This window comes from Gopherus evgoodei, chromosome 15 (assembly GCF_007399415.2).
Source record: "Gopherus evgoodei ecotype Sinaloan lineage chromosome 15, rGopEvg1_v1.p, whole genome shotgun sequence".
NCBI lineage: Eukaryota > Metazoa > Chordata > Testudines > Testudinidae > Gopherus > Gopherus evgoodei.
This window is the reverse complement of record NC_044336.1, coordinates 15,047,509-15,067,411: the sequence shown is the minus strand read 5'-3', so window position 1 is coordinate 15,067,411 and position 19,903 is coordinate 15,047,509. Positions and strand designations below refer to the sequence as shown.

Sequence of the window (19,903 nt, the reverse complement as noted above, 5' to 3'; positions counted from 1 at the left end):
CTCGCAGTAATTTAATCTAGACTACATTTCCCTAGCTTGCTCATGAGAATGTCATGTGGGACTGTGTCAAAAGCCTTACTAAAATTAAGATATATCATGACAACTGCTTCCCCCCCCATCCACTGGGCTAGTAACCCTGTCAAAGAAGGAAATTAGGTTGGTTTGGCATGATTTGTTCTTGACAAATCCATGCTGGTTATTCCTTATAACCCTATTGCCTTTTTAGTAATTACAATCTGATTATTTAATAATTTGTTCCAGTATCTTTCCAAGTATCAAATTTAGGCCGATTGGTCTATAATTCTCTGGGGCCTTTTTGTTCCCCTCCCCTTTCTAAAAGTTTCCCTTCTCCAGTCCTCTGGGACCTCACCCTTCTTCCATGAATTCTCAAAGAGAATCACTAATGGCTCCAAAATTCTTCAGCTAGTTCCTTAAGAGCCCTAGAATACATTTCATAAGGCCCTGCTGACTTGAATACATCTAACTTATCTAAATATTCTTTAACCTATTATTTCCCTACTGTGGCTTGTTCCTCCCCCCTTGTTAATATTAGTTGTGTTGAGTATCTGGTTTTGGAACATCTTATTCAAATGGATAGCACAAATAGGGATAGCAAGGTGCTCCAGGTAAATATGATAGCTGAATGCTTCTAATATGATGATCAGAAGAGAGGGGGTTAATTATGTTATTTAAGTGATCATAATTAAACTTCACAGTTAATATCCTGACGGTACAGGGGGAAGAACCTCTCTAGGTGCTATTAGGTCAACTTAGTCTGGCTACAGACTAAATAAAGCAATAATATTTCTAATATACCCGATCACTTCTTACAATTCATGTCACCCTGTAAACTATCACCATATTTAGTCATGTGAATGTTATCCCATAAGGGGTGTGGGAAGAGTCCCTGGTGGAGCCCTAACTGTTCCTTTCCACTGAAGTGTTAACATTATGGGGAATTGTATAGGAACTGATCTAGAAGGATTGCTGTGGAGTGAGGCAAAAGCACAGTGCATCTCTCCCTCCCCTGACTTCCTGTCCCTGGGGTGAGATACTGCTAATAGGCCAACATACTCCTCTGCGATGATTAGCCTCACTCTGCCTCAAGACAGCACTCCAGGGTAATTCGTCTTTGGGGACAGACAATCACGCTTGTACAAATGTTTAGTCTAAACCCACATGGAATTTTATCCTCATCAGATTCATAAAACAACAAGAGAAGTCACTTTTGCTGAAGTTTTGAGCCCCTCTCACCTTCAGAGGATTTGCCAGCAGCATGACTTGGGTGATGGCAGCAGGTGCCTGGATGGGGTTGAATGGAGAAAGTTCTGTACCCGAGGGTGGCTGCAACTTCACTTTCATGGACTGCAAATGTGAAAGAAAAGGAACCCTCAGGTACTGTGACCTGCACTGGAGTAACAAAGGGTTTACGCACAGGCTGTACACCCGAGCTGTGTACATGAGCAAGTTTCCACTTGGGAGAAGCAGGGGTCACAGATAAGCCCGGTCTATACTGAGCATATAGTCATAGGCACATACCAGAATAAATCAAAACAGAGATAATGCACTGGCCCGGAAAACCATGACAGCACCTTTCCAGCACAGGCTCCTTGGAAAGATTTTAATACAGATTCCCTAGCCTACCCAATGCAGACAAGACATAACCAAGCTCCGAGCTGATTTTCAAACACTATAATCAGTCATCTAAAACTAGAGAGGGGAAAAGATCAAACACTCACATTGAAACCTCTCCCAGGGCACAGGGAAAAATAATATTAGCCCCTGAAACTGTCTCATTTTGTCCCTTTCCCTTTCTAACAACATGACCAGGAGCTACTTCCATTGGGGCTCTATATCTTTCAATCCTAGGGTGACCAGATGTTAAGGGGAAAATATCGGGACCGCCACAAGTGGGTGGGGCGGAGGGGGTGTTGTTTTGTTTTTTACACTTACCTGTCCAGGAGTTCAGTGGCAATTCGGCGGAGAGCCCCCTGGTTGCGGACGGTCTTTGGCAGTATTTTAGTGGCAGGTAATAAACCTTGCCACCAAAGACAGAAGCACCCGCTGCCGAAATACCGCCGAAGACCATCTGTGACTGAAGGACTCTCCGCCAAATTGCTGCCGAAGGCCTGGAAACAAAATATCGGGACAAATGGCGTCCCGACCAGAGTATGGTCGGGACGCGGGCAAACTCCTCAAAATCAGGACAATCCCGATTTTATTGGGACGTCTGGTCACCCTATTCAATCCACTTCTATAAACTGGACCCCCCCCTTGCTTTGTGTATGCATTTTAGAAGCCAGCTTTCCTATTCTGTTGAACAACAACTTCTAACGGTGGTGGAGGAGGGATTTCAGAACATGGGATCATTGCCCCAGTATGATCAGAAAAGACAAGAGGAAAAGCCTTGTTAGATCTTCTAGTTCAGGGGTGGGCAAACTTTTTGGCCCAAGGGCCACACTGGGTTTCCAAAACTGTATGGAGGGCTGGGTAGGGAAGTCTGTGCCTCCCGAAACAGCCTGGCCCCTGCCCCCTATCTGCCTCCTCCCACTACCTACCCCCTGATTGCCCCCTTCAGAATCCTCGACCCATCCAACCCCCCTGCTCCTTGTCCCCTAAGCACACCCTTCCAGGACCCCCTGCCCCTAACCCCCCCCAGAACCTCACCCCCTATCCAACCCCCTGCTCTGTTCCCTGACTGCCCCACCCCCTATCCACACCCCCACCCCCTGACAGGTCCCCCAGGACTCCCACACTTATCCAACCCCCTCCCCCCCATTCCCCATCCCCTGACCGCCTCCCCCAGAACCTCTGTCCCATCCAACCGTCCCCTGCTCCCCATCCCCCAGGACCCTATGCCCCTTATCCAACCCCCGGCCACCTTACCATGCTGCTCAGAGCAGCATGTCTGGCCACCACACTGTCCGGCCAGAGCCAGATGCGCGCAGCCCTGCTGTCCAGAGCACTGCCTGCCCGGTGGTGGGGCTGCTGGGAAGCTCAAGGGCTGGGAAGGACGGTCCCACGGGCTGGATGTGGCCTGTGAGCCGTAGTTTGCCCACCTCTGTTCTAGTTCATTTCTTGGCCAGGACAGGATTATTCCCTATTGTATATTTTCTGGTCGAGTGTCCAGTTTAGTTTTAAATGTCCCTTTCAATGGGGTTTAAACCCACCATTTGGGAGTTTATTCCATTCGTTGATCACATTGTCAGGATGCTGAGGCTTTAACCCAATTACAGGGACATGGGTAGGTCCCAGCTACACCACAACTGTTAGCCAAGTTTTAGCAGTGTCCCTGACACTGCTGTGGTTGTGCAGGCAAGGCCAGAATAGAACATTTTTCCATGAGGTGTCAATAGGCCTTTTAAAGCTCAAACCCCTGAAGACTGAAGGATGAAGCTTTGCGTGTGTGAACAGTCCTGCCACTGAGTTAACCCCAGCTCAGGGCATAAACATAAAGCTGAGCTGACTTTACCCTGCAGGATATAGGCTCTCTACCAGCAGTTTCTGTTGCTATATGTTATTTAGGATATAGAGAGATCATCTCTCCTCTCTTTTAGGGCTCTTTGGAAGCAGAAAGAGTGGAGGCCCAAGAAAAGCTCACGCTGTATGTCATGTCCAAATCCCAGAGCTCACACCCATTGTTTCAAAGCAGGATCCCCATCTACCTTCAAGTCTGCGTGTCCCTACCTTTGGTACTGCAGCCTGCAGTACAATGTTCTTCACAGGAAGAGGTGCTGTGTTTAACATGGACACCACCACAACCAGCACGTCTGACCTCCCCGGTGGGCACTCCTTGGCAAAGTGTAAGAGGATCCTGAACCCGTTCTTGTCATAGGCTGTCACAGGAAGAGCACGGCCTGGGGATGGAGAGAAGGGGAAGCGAAACACAAGACTATATCTGTAGTAGCATTATGCAGTTCAACCCTGGAATCTCACTACCTGGCATTTCTCTCCATGGCAGGAGCTTCCTCAGAGAACCAACAAAGCTCTCCTCAGTTTAAAACCGCCTTCAGGAGCAAAATGTTTTGTGCTCTGAATGCAACAACCTACTTTATCCAAAGGCCAATCGCCTCCTCATCAGAACAGACACCCTGCGTGTTGCTCTCCTGCTTAGCCAGGGCTGGACTGGGCTTTGACATAGCCGGATGGTTTTTAGGTAAAACACAGTGGAGGTGTGTAAGGGCAGTAGCACAGGCAAGAAGCACTGCTGGGTGTGTGTCAAGATGACAGCACTGCTACACAGCAGGGACCCTGGCTCAAAGCTAACCATGGTTTGCAGTGTCAGGAGTGAGGCTCTTAGCACCTGGGTTGAGTGGCACATTGTAGTATGTTGTTTCAGAGCACTCCAGCGCTGTAAGTGGCAGCACAGTCTCAGAGGCAACTGTCAGCTTGATTGTACACGTGCGGCAGTATACAGAGAACACAGGAAGGGGATTCCAAGGAGAAACAGTAGTTTCAAACTAAGGGACTTAAACATCTCTTAATTCTCTTGCTAGTTGGAAGGAGGTGGCCATAAAACCCTGGCCTGAGACCCTACAATCTTTTGCACATATTGTGCTGTGGGCAGGGCAGGTCCAAATGAAAGAAAGTCCATTCCATGCTTAACTTCCAACGGCCCCATCCTTGGAAACCCAAAAGTTACAGCCAGAACTAGTTGCATAGCCTCCCTAAATGCAATCTGTGCTAAGGGCTGGGTTCTCCTCTCGGTTCCATCCCTGCAACCCCATAGACGTGCTTCAGTGTTGTCTGGGTGCTACAGAGAGAATTTGGCCCTGTACTGCTAACTGACAGCGTCTGAGAGTAGTATTGGAACAGTGACAGTCCAGGGTTGGGAGCAAGCTGAAAAGGGTCTGAGATACTTACTGGGTTTAATGGATTCCAGTGGAACATGGACATTGGCCAAAGACGCGTCAGGCCCTTTCAGAGGGCTGCCCTGCTGTTGGAGTGAACCTGGCTGGTAGAGAGGGTTTCCTGAACCAGCCGTGCAGCTGCTTGGAAAAGGAACAGTAGAGGCCACTGGAGCAGCAACTGGCAATCCTGTGGTGGATATTAAAGGGGCAGAGGTGACAGTGGCTGGCAAGGTAACCCCAGGGTGGAATACCGAGGGCGCTGACTTCACTTGGGCTGAAGTCCTAGGAGGGAGACAAAAATGGAAGTGGCAAGTTAAGAACTATATTGGCTAGCAGACGTTGCAGTGACAGCACTGAGTGTGAAGCAGGCTTTCACTCCATCTCCCGCACTACTAGAGACAATGGCAAATCGTTAAGAACGGCACCAAAGGTCCATCCAGCCCAGTATCCTGTCTGCTGACAGTGGCCAATGCCAGGTGCCCCAGAGGAAGTGAACCTAAAAGGTAATGATCAAGTGATCTCTCTCAATCAAGTGATCTAGAGTGAAAGCAGTAGCCTGCAATCGTACCATGGTGTCATGACACTGTAAAGTCTTGTGTGCTGAGCAGTGTTGAGCTGGGTGAATACTACACAGAAAACCACAATGTTTCAGGGAGCGGTGGTGATTTGGGAGGTGTCATTGCTCCCAAATCAGCAATGTGCTGGGACCCAATACTGCTGGAGGATGAGATGAAAACAAGGGTCCTGGTCACTTATGGTCACTTAAGGATCTCAGGGCACTTTTCACAAGGGTAGGCTCTGTTAGCCCCAGTGTTCTGGTCAACTTACCAATCTGCCTATCTAAATCAATGTGTAGTGTAGCTGTGCAGTGCAAAGCAGCTGCTGTGCTTCATCACCAAGCTGGCTGCATTTCAGGGGTGGGTCAGTGACCTTTGGGTATAGTTTGTATATCAGTTTGTAAAGTGTTTTGAGATCCTTCAAGAGGAGAGATGCTAAATAAATGTAAGACCATCACTATTCAACAGTAAACTTCCATCAAACTAGAGCGAGAAACAGGACATCCTTATTGCAAACCTGATAACTGTAGCAAGGGTAACTTTCAAACGGGAGAAAGGAAGCAAAATCCAGGACTATTACCCTTTGGCCTCTTCAATAAGATGTCCCAGTGCATCCATATTATGCAAAGCACTGCCTCCCATGGCTGAACTGAGGTACTGGGGGGTAGCTGGCATAGCCTTCGGTGGGCCCAGAGGGGCTGCTGGTCCACCAGAGAACAAGAACGGGGCTGTATTAGGTGCAGGGATATTAGAAATAGTCTGAGGGGCTGTGAAAGTGGAAGGCAGAGGCGCTGATGTTCCACACACAGACTGTGATGTGTGATGAAGAAGAGGGTTCACTGCAGTATTGCAGGCAACAGTCACCAGCTTCGGACTAAAGAAGTCCAGGTCCATCTGGTCATTCTGCAACAGAGGGGACAGGTGCATGCTATTAATTTCTGCCATGCCTTAGATATCACTGTAACTCACTGAGATAGGCCTCACCCATTAGGACATGAGGGGGAGGAAGCTAATGGCAAGCAGGAGAATATGCTGCATCTGTTGGACTACATCCCATTTGTAGTTTACTTGACAGCATATGGTGCTGTGCTGGACTGGATACTACTGGTGGGGAGGAGTCAGAAGCTGAGGTGGCCATGTTTATTACGGGCATTTGGATGGGAATTCTGAAGGGCAGTATCCTAACAGAGCAGAGAAACTTACAATAGCCTACTCCTGGGGGAATTCTGTGCCACTGCGCATGCACAGAAATGATGTCCCCCGCAGATTTCTTTGCTTCAAGCAGAAAAATTACTTTCTGACAGGGAAACAAAGGGAAGCCACAAGAGCAGTCACGCGACCTTCCCCAGCAGTATGTTTTGGGTGCCCAGGGCAGCCACCAGAGAATCCTCTCAAACCGCACCTGGATACCCCCACACTAAGCCCCTCCACACTTGGATCCTGCCTTGCTGAGCCTCCCTGCGCACATCTGGTGCACCTGGCACAAGGCCCTGGGGCGTTTCTGTGGCAGGCCCAGTCCATGCACTGTGTCAGGGTGGGTGCAGCCTCGCTGCTGAGTCCATGTCCCAGCGGTGCGGGGAAGAGGGGGAGCCAGAGCTGCACAGTGATCTCCCACCTCCGTGCAGCCAGTGGCCGGTGCTCCCCAATGCCATGCTGGAGCCTCCACATTTATTTGACAAAATGTGCAGAATTTTGTAGAATTTTAAAATATTGTATGCAGAATTTTTATTTTTGTGTGTGCAGAATAGCGTAAATAGCCAGAGCAGAGGGGAGAGAAGAGGGACAGTACATTTCAGTGTAGCAACAACTGAAAGGTGCTACCTGTTTATTCAGCAGTCCCAGTATCCTGGGACGATGGACTCTGCCTTTGGCCTCTGAGTGTATTCAGTCCAGAATACAACTATTCCCTTGCAAACTGGGTGCATCCCTTGTGTTTCTATTCAGTCTAGCCTTACTGACATCCTCCCCATGTGAGAGGGTAGCTTTTGTATCAAGCTTTGTTGAGGTACACGCCAAAAAGCAGCACATACAAAGAAGGAAAGTGAAAGCAGAGATATCTTCTCTGTACTGGTTCAGATATCCCAGTTACACAAGGCCAGAGGCAAGACACAGGCCTTCACGTCTGGAACGGTTATTGTCTCTGGCCTGCGTGTGAGCACTCCCTCAGGATATGGCAAAAGCACCAACACTGCAACATCGAGAGTGCTCAGAAACCTCCCACAATGACAGTCTCTTTCTCAATAAATCCCTCTCTTCATACCTGGAACATATTCCACTGGTTGTTTTCAGTCGACTCTTTCACTACACTGGGGGCTGGGTCATTCAGGCCTGAACGCAGAAGAAAAGATGGAAACGAGTAAAACTGCAAAAATTCTCAACATTAAAGTCGACAGGCAATAAGATGGGGAGCTAGACGGCTAGTTTTCCTAACCTCCTCCTATAGGGTGTTTGACCACTGTGGTAAAACTACTCAGTTCAACTCTGTAACAGTTTGAAAGCTTGATGAAAGAAACATGCACGTTCCATGTCAATGATCAGCCACAGGGTCATAGATCTCATGCAGGCATATCCTGCACATGCAGGCAAGCTCCTCCATTCAGCACTCCCAATGTTCCTCTTACCTGACCTATAGCACCCCGTTATTCAGTATCAGAGTCCCAAAGGCACGTACTGTGCAGGCTGCCTAGGCAGATTTGCTAGTGCACTTTCTCCTAACCACAGCACTCACTGCTATTTCAGTCCTGAAACTTGTCACGAAGTGTGGTGATGGTTTTCTGATGTGGACAAGCATCCGGAGGGCTTAGACTGGGATTACAGCAAACTCACTGCATTTGTGACCTATCCCTGATTTCAGGAGGAACCTCCAGAGGTTTTTACTCTAGCCTACTGCCAAATTCCCATTCGTTGGGCCACTCAGTGGAGGGAGCTTCTTAGGTGTCCACTGGATGACATCCAAAACAAACCAGAATAATAAACCACAGAACTGGCAATCTATGGCTAGTACTAATACACTGTTCTCTGCTGCCCAGCTCTAGAACCAAGCTCCAGATAAAACCCTCTCCCCAGAACACACCCTAGCCACACCAGCCTCTTACCTAAACACAGCAGCTCCTCATCCAGCAAGAAGAGGGAATTGGCCGTGCTGCTCTGATGAGTCAGAGGAGCTTCTACTTGGCTGGAGGACCGGCTCCGTGAATGACTAAACTTTTGGGGAGGAGGTGGGAGGATGGGGATTTCTGATGAAGCTTGTGTCGGCACTAGCGCTGGTGCTGGCGTTAGTGTTGCAGGTGGCACTGGCGGTGGCGGGGTGCTGGAGATGTCCACGCCAACGAGGTCAATGAGCGCACTGAGATTACTGGTGGAATCACTCCCTGCAGAGATGGGGAGAAAAGTTATAAGAGGGACTGCAGTCACCTGGAGCAAAGGCTCTAAACAACGTGAAGACAATATCCAGGGCCAAGTTATCACAGATGATGCTTTGGGTAGGGGGTGTTTCTCTTTTAATCAGAATTTTTGACTCTTCAGAAGAGAGGAAACCTAGATGCTTTCCACTGGAGTATTTGCTGTTAAACTGCTATTGAGCTGGACACTGTATAGTTAGGAAACTTCTGTATAAAAAGAGGAGCCCAGTCCAGGCACTGCTCTCTCCACTGCATGTACTATGTGCAGTGTAGTTGGCAATCCTTTCCATGCCTGCATAGCTCTGGCTAGAACTTGGGAGACCCAGTGTGGTGACAACAGGTAGCACAGGCTGCAGTCAATCAAGGCGTTACTAGCGAGCGAAAGAGAACTACAGGCTTTCTCTGTGTCCAGAGTCACCTTCACGTTCATCACAACCAAATCCTGGCTCTTCCCTATGACAAGGGACACCATTCTGTACAATGGTAATTTCCCTCATGTTTTTCATCAAAGAATCTTAAAGTGTTTTCCAAACAATAATTATGCCTCATGGCACACCAGAGAAGTGGGTATTGTTAGTCCCATTTTCCAGATGGGGAAACTTAGGCAGATAGTGGCTGCTAAGGGACTGGCCTAAATTCACACAGAGTTGCTGGCAGAACTAGAAACAGAACCTACATCCCTTGACTCATGAACCCCTACTCCAATCCCTTAGATAATGTTCCCAGCCTTACATTTAAGCACAGAGAACAAGATAAACAATAAATGTATGTTAACTTCTTCCCTGCTGGTATTTAACCATTCAGGTGGGACCAGGACAGTTGAATAATCTAACTAAAATGTTGCATTCCACATCAGCTGTTAGTAATCCAGACAGGAAAGCTAAGCTCAGATGCAGGTCTGCTTAGTCAGAACGTCACAAGTCATAAGGTTTCATTATTAAAAAGCCAGCTGTGGAAATGGCAGAGCCTTCCAAGTCAAAGCATTGTCACCGGTGGCCAGAATTATAAACTCATCTGTGTGGCCATCAATGGCTGCTGTTTGGAAGCTGATTTGTCATTCCTACCTGGGCAGATTTTAGCCCAAACAGCTGAAAATATTCTCCTTCACTGCAATTATTTGGACATCCTTCACAAGAGGAAATTCAAAATGACAGGATTCAAAACTGAACAGAACAGATGGCTGCTCACCTTCTGCTGCAGACAGTGTCGGGATATCCACTTCACCATTGATGACTTGACCCTCAATTATTTTTTTATAGGAATTTATTACCCGGGATAAATTGTCACTGGCCTGAAGAATATCCCCTAGATGTGGGAGAGAGGCAAAAACTCCAGCAGAGATTTCAGTCACTTAGCTCGCTCTACTGATTTGGACGCTCAATCATCATCATCAACAACAACCCATTATTTAGACTGCAAGCTCTTCAGGGCAGGGGCTGTCTGTGCAGCGCCTCACACAACAGGGCCCCATTCTCAACTCAGTTATTAGCTCCCATAGGGACATCTCCCCTCTTCTAAGAGCTGTATGCCCCTACCTTGTGTTCACTGAGATCGTTTCCCACACAGCCTCCCTCCCTATCAATTCTTACTGCCAAGGCCCTGCTCTAATTTAGATCATAAGCTTTAAGGGCCTTGGGTTTTTATCTGCCTGTTAGAGGCTGGACACATCCATGGAGGCAAAGAAAGAAGTAACATAACATTAATAGGCCTCTTGCTGTATTCCTGCACAGCTACTGGCTACAATCTCCTTCTTAATAATAATATAATAACTGGAGATATACCCATTTCCTAGAACTGGAAGGAACCTTGAAAGGTCATCAAGTCCAGCCTCCTGCCTTCACTAGCAGGACCAAGTACTGATTTTTACCCCAGTTCCCTAAATGGCCCCCTTAAGGATTGAACTCACAACCCTGGGTTTAGCAGGCCAATGCTCAAACCACTGAGCTATCCCTCCCACCTATGAGCTATCCCTCTCCCACATACCCTCCCCACCAAAAAGGGGAGATGGTTGTTTTACCCAAACTGCTGTCGTTATCCTCTGTTTCACTGGCCAGTTTGAATAATGTCCGTCTTTTGGTTTCACACCTTTCGTAGAGCTCCTGGGAAGAGAGATCAGGAGAAAGGGTCTTATCAGCCAAAAGCCATCAACAGCAACAAACCCTGCTCTTGCAGTCAGCATGAAATGATTCATCTGCATGGAAGTCCCAGTGTGAAGGGACACCCAGAGTTTTTTCTTGATGAGAGTGCTGGTCCAACTGGGTGTCCAAATTCCCCTTTCCCAGCTCTATAGGGAGCTATTCACATTTTTATCAGCATAAGGAGAACAAGTCCGATCTACATTCTCAGTATAATAAAGATGAATATCAGCCAGCGGTATGCTATGTACACAAGGCACGCACTACATGCCCAACTGGCTGTGCATTGTCCAGCCAGCGGCCTGCAGACTATTCTGTCCAGCACCAAAGGGGGATGCCATTTTGTAAATCTTGCTGTACTTGGAAGGTCATGCCGCATGGAGGACACCGTTTTGGACCACGTAAGGCATGCAAGTGAGTTGTTGCATGTCTTACTACAAATGTCACAGCCTGCCACTGATACCATCAGTCCTCCATGCTATCGCCATTTATGCTTAATTCTCTTTGTACTCCATATGCTGGACTATTTTTATCATAATCTCTGCAACAGTAGCTCCTTATGACCCCAAATGAGGATGGGGTCCCATTGTGCTAGGTGCTGTAAACTCCCTGCCCCAAAGACCCTCTGATCTAACTGGGAGAACGGAAGTATTGTCATTCCCATTTTACAGATGGGGAACTGGGCACAAGAAAACCACATGACTTGCTCAAAGTGAGAGCTGGGAACTGAATTCAGATCTCCTTAATGCCAGTCCAGTGCCATAACCAAAATTCCTGTCTTCAGTCCATGAGCACACAGGCTACTACCTCCACTCTGGTGGAGATGGGTTCAAGGAAGGGAAAGTTTCTGAATTAGTTGTGGGTATTTATTGTCATCACCTCAGGTGCTCATGTATGTATCTTTTTTTATATTATAGAGTGAAATGTATGTGTACAGTCATGGAGAACCCCTGGTAGATTAAAAATCTGTGTCTATTATAGAAATTAAACCAATCTTTATTGTCCCTTTTGGTTATTATTTTCTTGGTGCTCTCTCCATTAAATACAGTGTCTACAAGCTTTTCCCCTGAAGGGAAGGAAACCTTTGTTTGGATAAAGATTTTAAGTTTATTTGAATATGGTGCTTTGGGAGATGACTGTTTCCACCATAAGCAGCATGGCCAGTGGCACAGGGAATCAGAAAATGTGGCTTCCTGATTCTGCCACTGACACACTGTGTGATCTCAGCAAGTCATGCATTCCTGGTGTGCTCACTTTCACCACCTGTAAATAGAGATAGTGCCTGCTTCTTTATAAGTCGTCAGCTGAAAAGTATTATGTGCATAGTATTATCACCTCCAGCTGATCATTCCCATAGATTGCTCTCAGCTCTGATCACTGCTCTTTATATCATTGATCCCTTTGTTCTGCGTACTTGCAACTTTGTGCAAAGGTAAAGCTCCATAAAGTCTGGAAGAAGGAAATGCTGAAGGACTCCTATGCAGAGGGATGAGCTTGTACTCACCTTCATGAGCTCCTTATCAGCCTCTGACGAGTCCTCTTTGCTGTAGTGAACCAGCATCTCATTCAGCAGCTTCACGTTGTTATTCACTTCCTCTAGAGTGTGCATGCGTTTTGTCACCTTCTGGATCCGAGCCTCATCCTTCAAGGTTTAAAACAAAAAGAGAAGAGTGAGTCTTCCCACAAGATCTCAACAGCAGGAGCTCAGCTGTGGGTCGCATCAGATGAAATGCTGATGCGTTTTTGAAATAGAACTGGGCAGGAATTAGATTTTCTATTTTGTTAGAAATTCTGCAATTTCAAAACCCCCTTCCATTCTGACACAGAACAAAACCAAAAATGTTCAAAACTTCTTGTGAAAGCAATTTAAAAGCAAAATTGTTTTGGGTGAACTGAAACATTTTGTTTCAATAAAACTGAAATGTTTTGTTCTAATTTTGACTTTTTAAAATGTTATATTACACAATATAAATTGTTTCAAAATTAAACACAAGGCATTTCAAAATAGAAAGTCAAACCATTCTGTTCTGAAGAGTTAGAACTGGAATATTGGAATGCGCCGTTCTGTTTTCTCCCTGAATGAAATTTTGTTGAAATAAACGTTTCCGCAAAAGGATTCACTTTCAGCAAACTGGCATTTTCCATTCCAAAAACATTCTGTCAGACTATTTCTAACCCATTTTAATTAGGCATCCATGCTCTCCACCAAAGATAAGGGAGACCCCCTCGAATGTCATGCCTAGAGTTGCATGGGGGCAGGGCTAATTTATATAAAAAAGAGATTCCAGTGACTTGTATTCTCTCCAAATTAGAAACTGTATATCTCCCTGCCAGAACAACACTGGGTCACTTGAACCCCAAGATAACTGGATACTGGAGTGGATGGACACATCACAATTTCATTAATAGGTAGGGTGGGATATATATGTGCATGTAGACAACTTGTGGTAAGTGCCAGATTGACAACCCTGGAGACAGTCCTCTATATCCACAGATCAGATCCAAAAAGACAGGAGCACTTCAAGCTTCTCCCTCACCAATCCCTGATGCAGAGTGCCCCCTTGAGGGGTGAGAAGGTAGTTCATTCCCCATGGTCCATTTGATCCTTGCCCTTTCTGCTATATCTTCCAACTAGGGAACCAACTACAGAGGTTTTGTGATGCAGACACTTGTTAACTGGGACCCACAGTGAGACACCAACAAATTCATTTCACGCACCCCACCCAACAGCCACTGGATGATATTTCAGTTACTACGGAATGGATGTGAACTGGCAACCCTAAAGGTGAAAGTTTCTAGACCTCATTGCTAATTCCCTTGAGTCATTCAGTCCCTAAAGCTTCAAGCACAGATGAGCAGGCCGGCTTAAATAGTTGAACTAGTGCAATACTAATAGAGAGTGAAAGAACAAATCTAGATATTCTGCCATTCACGAGTCACTAAAGCTACGTACCAGCTAGTGTTAAAAAGTTTACAAATGACAAAGCAAGCTCCTGATAATGGTAATTCCTACAGGAGTTTCTTAAATAATTCTATTGTTTTTTCTTACCTCTTTTACCATTGATTTAATAAGCTTGTTCGCCTCTTGTAAGTCATCTGGGTTTTTGCTTTTTAACAGTTTGGCTAAAAGCTGTAAGAAGAGAAGAGAACTTTTTTGGAAAAAATAGTCTCTTATTAAAGGGAGACAGAAAGATCATGTATCCAATGATTGCTGCACTGGAGAAAGGGAAATGGACAGTTCAGAAAAAGCAGACTTGGGTCAAAGCAGCTTACTTTGCTTTTTCAGCAACAGTAACTTCCGTAGGAGTCATTCATAGATTTGATATTTTGTTTTTTGTTAAATTGCCAGATTTTCATTTACATACAGTACAAGCACATTGGGATCTTGGAGACTTTCTGATACTAGACAAGAGTTCCTCCCAGTGCAGAAAGATGAAAAGCTTTTCCTCTCCTCCATTACAGCAGTTGGAGAGCGACTTAACTAGAAATGGCCAGATAGTGACAATACTGAGATGGTCTCTCACTCAGGATTTCAACTTTGAGTCTCCAGGTGGTAAGAATCAAACCCACAGTTCGAGTGAAATCAGGCTCACATACCAGCAGATTAGAGCTGAGTCAGAGCACTTCCTTTTACTTAAAGTTGTTTTGTTTTGTTGGTGGGTATTAAGATTCCAGCCTTCACTTTACCTTGGATTTCTCCTCATCATCAAACACAGGGTTTTTGGGGCGAGGTGGTGGAGAGGGGATCAGGGTTCTATCCACTGGAATTACAGGGTCACACATAACAATACCTGAGAGAAGAGAAAACAAAGTAGGTTTGTACCTGCAGTCACTCAGGACAGTGCTACTATCTGCGTACAGGCAGCACAGAGAGGGTGCAGCACTGCTGTTTGCATACTGGGTTCAGATGGAACATGCAGTCCAGCTCTCTGAACACTGGGATGGAAAGATATTTCAGTGAGGATTAATACAGCAGCAAAATCCCTGTGCATGTTATCTGGTGAACTGAGGGATGTTTTCCTTAGGGAAGGGCCAACACTCCAACGGTTAGTTTGCCACATCCTTACAGTTTCTGTACCCGAGAGGTATAATCAATAGTTCTCCACCCTGGGTCTTTCTTCTTTCACATTGCCTTGGAACTTCAATATAAGGTCCCATGTAATCCTGCTTTGTGAAAACCCAACGCCATGTATATTTTCAGCATAAGGGAGGCAGAGCAGACAAGCGTAGAACAATAATGCTGAATGTGGTATCCATAGACTCCTAGCCAATAGTTGAAGAAAGGATCAAGTTTCATGACCAGGCCCCACCACAAAATCCTTAATTTTGCATTGTACTCATAGAGGCTTCTGAAGGCAGACTCTTTGTGCTGACGCTCCGAGCGTCTCTTCTGAGCACCTTAGGCCTTGCCTATATGAAAAAGTTGCACCAGTTTAAAGCGAAATTTTTAAGCAATTTAGTTATGCTGGTGCATGAAGTTGTGCGGATGCTCTTGTTCTGGTTTAAACCAGGCTTGTTTAGTTTAAATTGATTAGGAATCATCTTAAGCTAAATCAAGATAAGCCACTCAAACTAAAATAAAAGTGTCTACACAGGGGTTTGCACTAACTAAATCAGCTTAAAAACCAATTTAAGTTAAACCAGTGTAAAATTCTCATGTGGACAAGGTCTTTTCTACCATCTGATTGAACAAGTCCTGCCCCTAGATAGAGGCTGCCTTCTTGAGTGTCCCCTCTTTGTGACATTCCTGCTTAAACATGTAGGGTGCAAGAATGCACGAAAGAGAAGCTGCTTCCCACCTTGTCTCTTCAGCATGTAGTAGGCATCTTTGATTTTGGATTCCTCTGGCAGTGCCACTGTCCAGCTGTATAGCAACTCAATAACTTTGGTTTTCACCTTCTCTGAGACTCTGTCTCCCAGGTACTGGGGGGGTGGGGAAAAGGAAAACATGTCAATCTGTCTCTCTCCTTTCTTTGTAAAAAAAAAAATTATAAATAAATCAACACTCAATATGGGAATTCATTGGTGCTCATTAAAGTCTGTTTTCACATTAGATGGGAGTATGAATATCCTGTACATCCTGTCTGTGCTGATCTGGGATACAGTTTCCTAACACAGATGGCCAGGAGCACTCATCATTAACTACACTGATACAAGATGCAGTTCACCAAGACAAAGCTTCCCTCACCTCTTTAAAGTAACGTTTACATTGTGTTTCATGATAAAACATCGTCTTATCTCCATCTGCCTGAGACAACATGAGCCAGATTCAGTTTGGAGTTATACCACAGCTAAATGGGATGCTCTGGGCCCAATCCTGCTCCCAATTAAATCAGTAGGTGCTTTGCCAGTGACTTCAATGGAAGAAGGATCAAACCTCCTGTTGGTGTCCAGTTGCTTTTGTCTTAAGAAAATGATGGTGATGATAATACTTTGCACTGACATCATCTTTCACCAAAGAATCTCAGAATGCTTTCCAAACATGAATCAAACCCCATAACATCCCTATAAGGTACATAAGTATTATCCGCCTGCCACACTGATGCACAGAGAGATTAAGTGACTTGACTAAGACAACACAGCAGGTCAGTAGCAGACCCAGGAACCAAATCCAGGAGCCCCAACTCCTAGACCCTTGCCCTAACCACTGAATCGCAATTCCTCCCTGCTGATGATCATGTTTAAACAAAATGAGTAACACAAAGTCTAAAAGTCCTTGCACCACATTAAGGAAATAAGCAATGCTAAGTATTGCACAAGCAATGGGAAAACAACTGCTGCTTGCTGAGAGAACTAGTAATCAGAGTGCAAAACACCCAGCAAACAAAAGCTACAGACTAACTCACACAGTGAGCCAGATACTGTGCTGCATGCTTTGGGAGCTACTTATGGTTTTAGAAAGGCCAGACTGTTACACAGAGGGATAGAAAATAGCTTAAAGACTGACCTTTGGAGACACAACTTTTATTAACTCGTTTAAAAACCGAAACTTCCCTACTTCATTATGAAATCTTCTCCCACAGTTCTTCATACAAGCTTCCAGCACCTGTGTTCAAGCAACAGAAACAGGTGGTGAAATCAACACACCCCAAACCCAGAGAAATAACACAGCTGCTTTCCTCTAAGGGAGGCCCCAACTAGAACAGGTGACAGGTAAGGGTCACATTTCATTGAGATAGAGGAACTTCCGCCCAAGGACACAAGGCTTGAACCCCACTGCTTTGAGGCAGCTTCCCCAATCTTGACAGAGCACGCTGAGGGGCTATCTCTTGGAAAGTGGCAGCGGTGGGGGAAAAAAACCTCCCTGAAAGTAACAAACAAAAGGATCTAGAGTGAAACTGAGATTTTCTGGCTCCAGTACAATTAGTAAACTAACTCCATGAGTATCCTTTCTCAGTCTTCATCCCCTTGCAGAGAAGGAGAATTAAGGAGTTGATCGTGTCAGTTTCACTGAGCATGGGAATGATGGTACTAGATAACCCTACTGAACAATAGGGATCGCCCCCCCTTAAATTGCACACTGAAGAGTCCAGCTGGGCTCTGGGCTTTGAGAGAGGAGGAAAGGACTACCTACTGTCAAGGCCTGGACTGCCTCCCATTCCTGAGGTGACTGGATTTTATGAGCCAGTAGTCTCACAGCTATCTGTGGACTGAAACAAACCAAGGTGCCACATTATAAATAAAACAGACACAGGGATTTTAGGACTTTCTAGACTCACAAAATCTTCTGATTAGATAAGTAGGGTACCACAAAATTAAAAGGAAATGTCACTTTGCCCTTCTATAGTTTGACATCTTCAAAGCACTTTAACAAAATAATCTTCACAGCATCTACGTAAACTGGGGTGTTTACATATTTAAAAAGGGAATATGGTCTAGTGCATATGGGGTGTGCACAGGATTGGTAACTAGGAATTCCTGAGATCTAATCCTGCTTCACTGACCGTTTCATGGTGTGGCCTTGAACCTTCTCTGTGCTTCATTTTGCTTTGTCTGTGGCAGAATAATTCTTCCCTACTTTGCAGGAGTGCCATGACTCATGAGGGTTCATTAGTTATTGTTTATAAAGTTTTTTAAAGATGTAAAGCCTTATATCACCTTGTGAATGGTTTAGTCAGAATGGAGCTCACTCAATATATACAAATTGCAGCAAGGGAGGTGTAGGTTGGACATTAGGAAAAACTTCCTAACTATCATAGTAGTTAAACATTGGAATAAATTGCCGTGGGAGGTTGTGGACTGTAGTGGGGTGGTTACCCGCTCCTGCCCTGCGTGGGGGCTAGACAATGACTGTTAGTAGCCTTATACTGTGGCGAGGTGGAGATAGTGGGTGGCAGTTTCCTGGGGTGGGGAGACCCTGAGAGAAAGGGGTTACTGACAGGGGGCAGCATCCCAGCTAACAGGGCACCGGAGTCCAGGGAGGGACACGGGAGGCCAAGCGGTAGTGGATCATTGGCCTGCAGAGGGCACTCCAGACTGGAAATCGAGCTAATTCCCTGAGAGACCAGCAGGAGGCGCCGCAGGGGTGAGTCTGCATGCTTACATGTACTCTCTATCATTAGAGTTTAAGAGCAGGTTAGACAGACACCTGTCAGGAAGGGTCTAGATAAATACTTGGTCTTGCCTTGAGTGCAGGGGACTGGACTAGAACAACTCTTGAGGTCCCTTTCAGATTCTATGAAATAGTCTATGAAAATAAATAAGGATTATTATCCCCATTTTACAGACTGAAAAATTGAGGCAGAGAGGTTAGGAAAGATTCCCAAGGCCAGAGAAGTAGTCAGTGTCAGGTTTAGAACTCATGTTTTCCTGGCACCCAATCCTGCGCTCAGATCATATTGCTTTTCAAACAAAAGAGGAAGAGCTTTGCTATATGCTTCCACATTACCCTGCTTCCTTTATGTTCATGTTTTCCTTGTAATATCAGCATACTTTACAAATATAAAACATCAACATCAGGACATAAAATTTTGTTTCAATTGAGAATGTTAAAATACAATACTAAGTCTGACGGACTTGGACACACACCCTTCAAGTTCTTTGTTGATCTGGTCACAGAACCCAATGATGTACTCCCAGTCTTCTTGTCTGTTAGACGGGTTGGTGGCTCTATCTTTAGTAAAAAAAAATAAAAAAAATAGAGAACACACATTATCAAAACACAACAAGAAGCAGATTAATTAGCCTTTCCGAGGGAGAAGTGTCAGTTGCCACTCATCAAAATTGAGAAATGAGTTCACAATTTCCATTCCCATATATATGTGGGTGCTTAGTCAAGAAGGAGTGTCAAAGTCAAATCAGGCCACTCCAAAATTAGCAAAACACCTAACACAGTTCTTTGCAGATCCAGGCAATGAAGCTCAAGTACGTACAGACTCACTATTTTCCAGTTACTGAATAGAAGAGAACAACCTCACAGTCTTACCCCAGCTAGGCAGGCTTGCAATGTTGTCTCTCTTCCCTTTGTCTATTTATAATATTTAACTACTTAGGGTCATACCTTCAGTCCTGTTGTATGCAAATCTCCCTTTGCAGTCACTGGGAGTTTTGCATGTGTACAAATTGCAGGATCTGGGGTTTAACACAGTACACAGATCCTTTACCTAGAATTACAGAATATCAGGGTTGGAAAGGACCTCAAGAGGTCATCTAGTCCAACCCCCTACTTAAAGCAGGACCAATCCCCAGACAGATTTTTGCCCCATATCCCTAAGTGGCACCCTCAAGGATTGAACTCACAACCCTAGGTTTAGCAGGCCAATGCTCAAACCACTGAGCTATCCCTCCCCGCTTTGAGGCCTTGTTCTTGGAATACCACAGAGTTTATTAGATGCCTTTACATTCCTTACTGGAAATGAGATTCACAATCCAGTTTGCCAAAAGCTTACTTTGGGATACTCCCTAGCTCACAAAGAAGCAGATTGCAGAATACTGAAGCTTTTGAGATGTATTTCTGTTAA

At 45.4% G+C, this 19,903-nt stretch overlaps 1 protein-coding gene across 2 annotated transcripts in view; it reads right to left on the bottom strand.

Moving 5' to 3' along the window:
- The window catches only part of GGA3 (golgi associated, gamma adaptin ear containing, ARF binding protein 3), a 34,982-nt gene that overhangs the window by 4,193 nt on the left and 10,886 nt on the right, over positions 1 to 19,903 (bottom strand). Inside the window, exons 2-16 of one of the 2 annotated variants that reach the window (XM_030534380.1) lie at positions 18,972 to 19,056; positions 17,518 to 17,593; positions 16,891 to 16,989; positions 15,743 to 15,866; positions 14,631 to 14,734; positions 13,993 to 14,073; positions 12,448 to 12,585; positions 10,826 to 10,907; positions 9,997 to 10,113; positions 8,503 to 8,778; positions 7,668 to 7,735; positions 5,988 to 6,310; positions 4,864 to 5,132; positions 3,688 to 3,857; positions 1,255 to 1,365 (exon numbers count right to left, since the gene is read on the bottom strand). In XM_030534380.1, coding sequence (XP_030390240.1) covers positions 1,255 to 1,365; positions 3,688 to 3,857; positions 4,864 to 5,132; positions 5,988 to 6,310; positions 7,668 to 7,735; positions 8,503 to 8,778; positions 9,997 to 10,113; positions 10,826 to 10,907; positions 12,448 to 12,585; positions 13,993 to 14,073; positions 14,631 to 14,734; positions 15,743 to 15,866; positions 16,891 to 16,989; positions 17,518 to 17,593; positions 18,972 to 19,056 — 2,123 coding nt within the window. The remainder of the gene's footprint in view (positions 1 to 1,254; positions 1,366 to 3,687; positions 3,858 to 4,863; positions 5,133 to 5,987; positions 6,311 to 7,667; positions 7,736 to 8,502; positions 8,779 to 9,996; positions 10,114 to 10,825; positions 10,908 to 12,447; positions 12,586 to 13,992; positions 14,074 to 14,630; positions 14,735 to 15,742; positions 15,867 to 16,890; positions 16,990 to 17,517; positions 17,594 to 18,971; positions 19,057 to 19,903) is intronic. The other variant, XM_030534381.1, reaches the window with a different exon arrangement.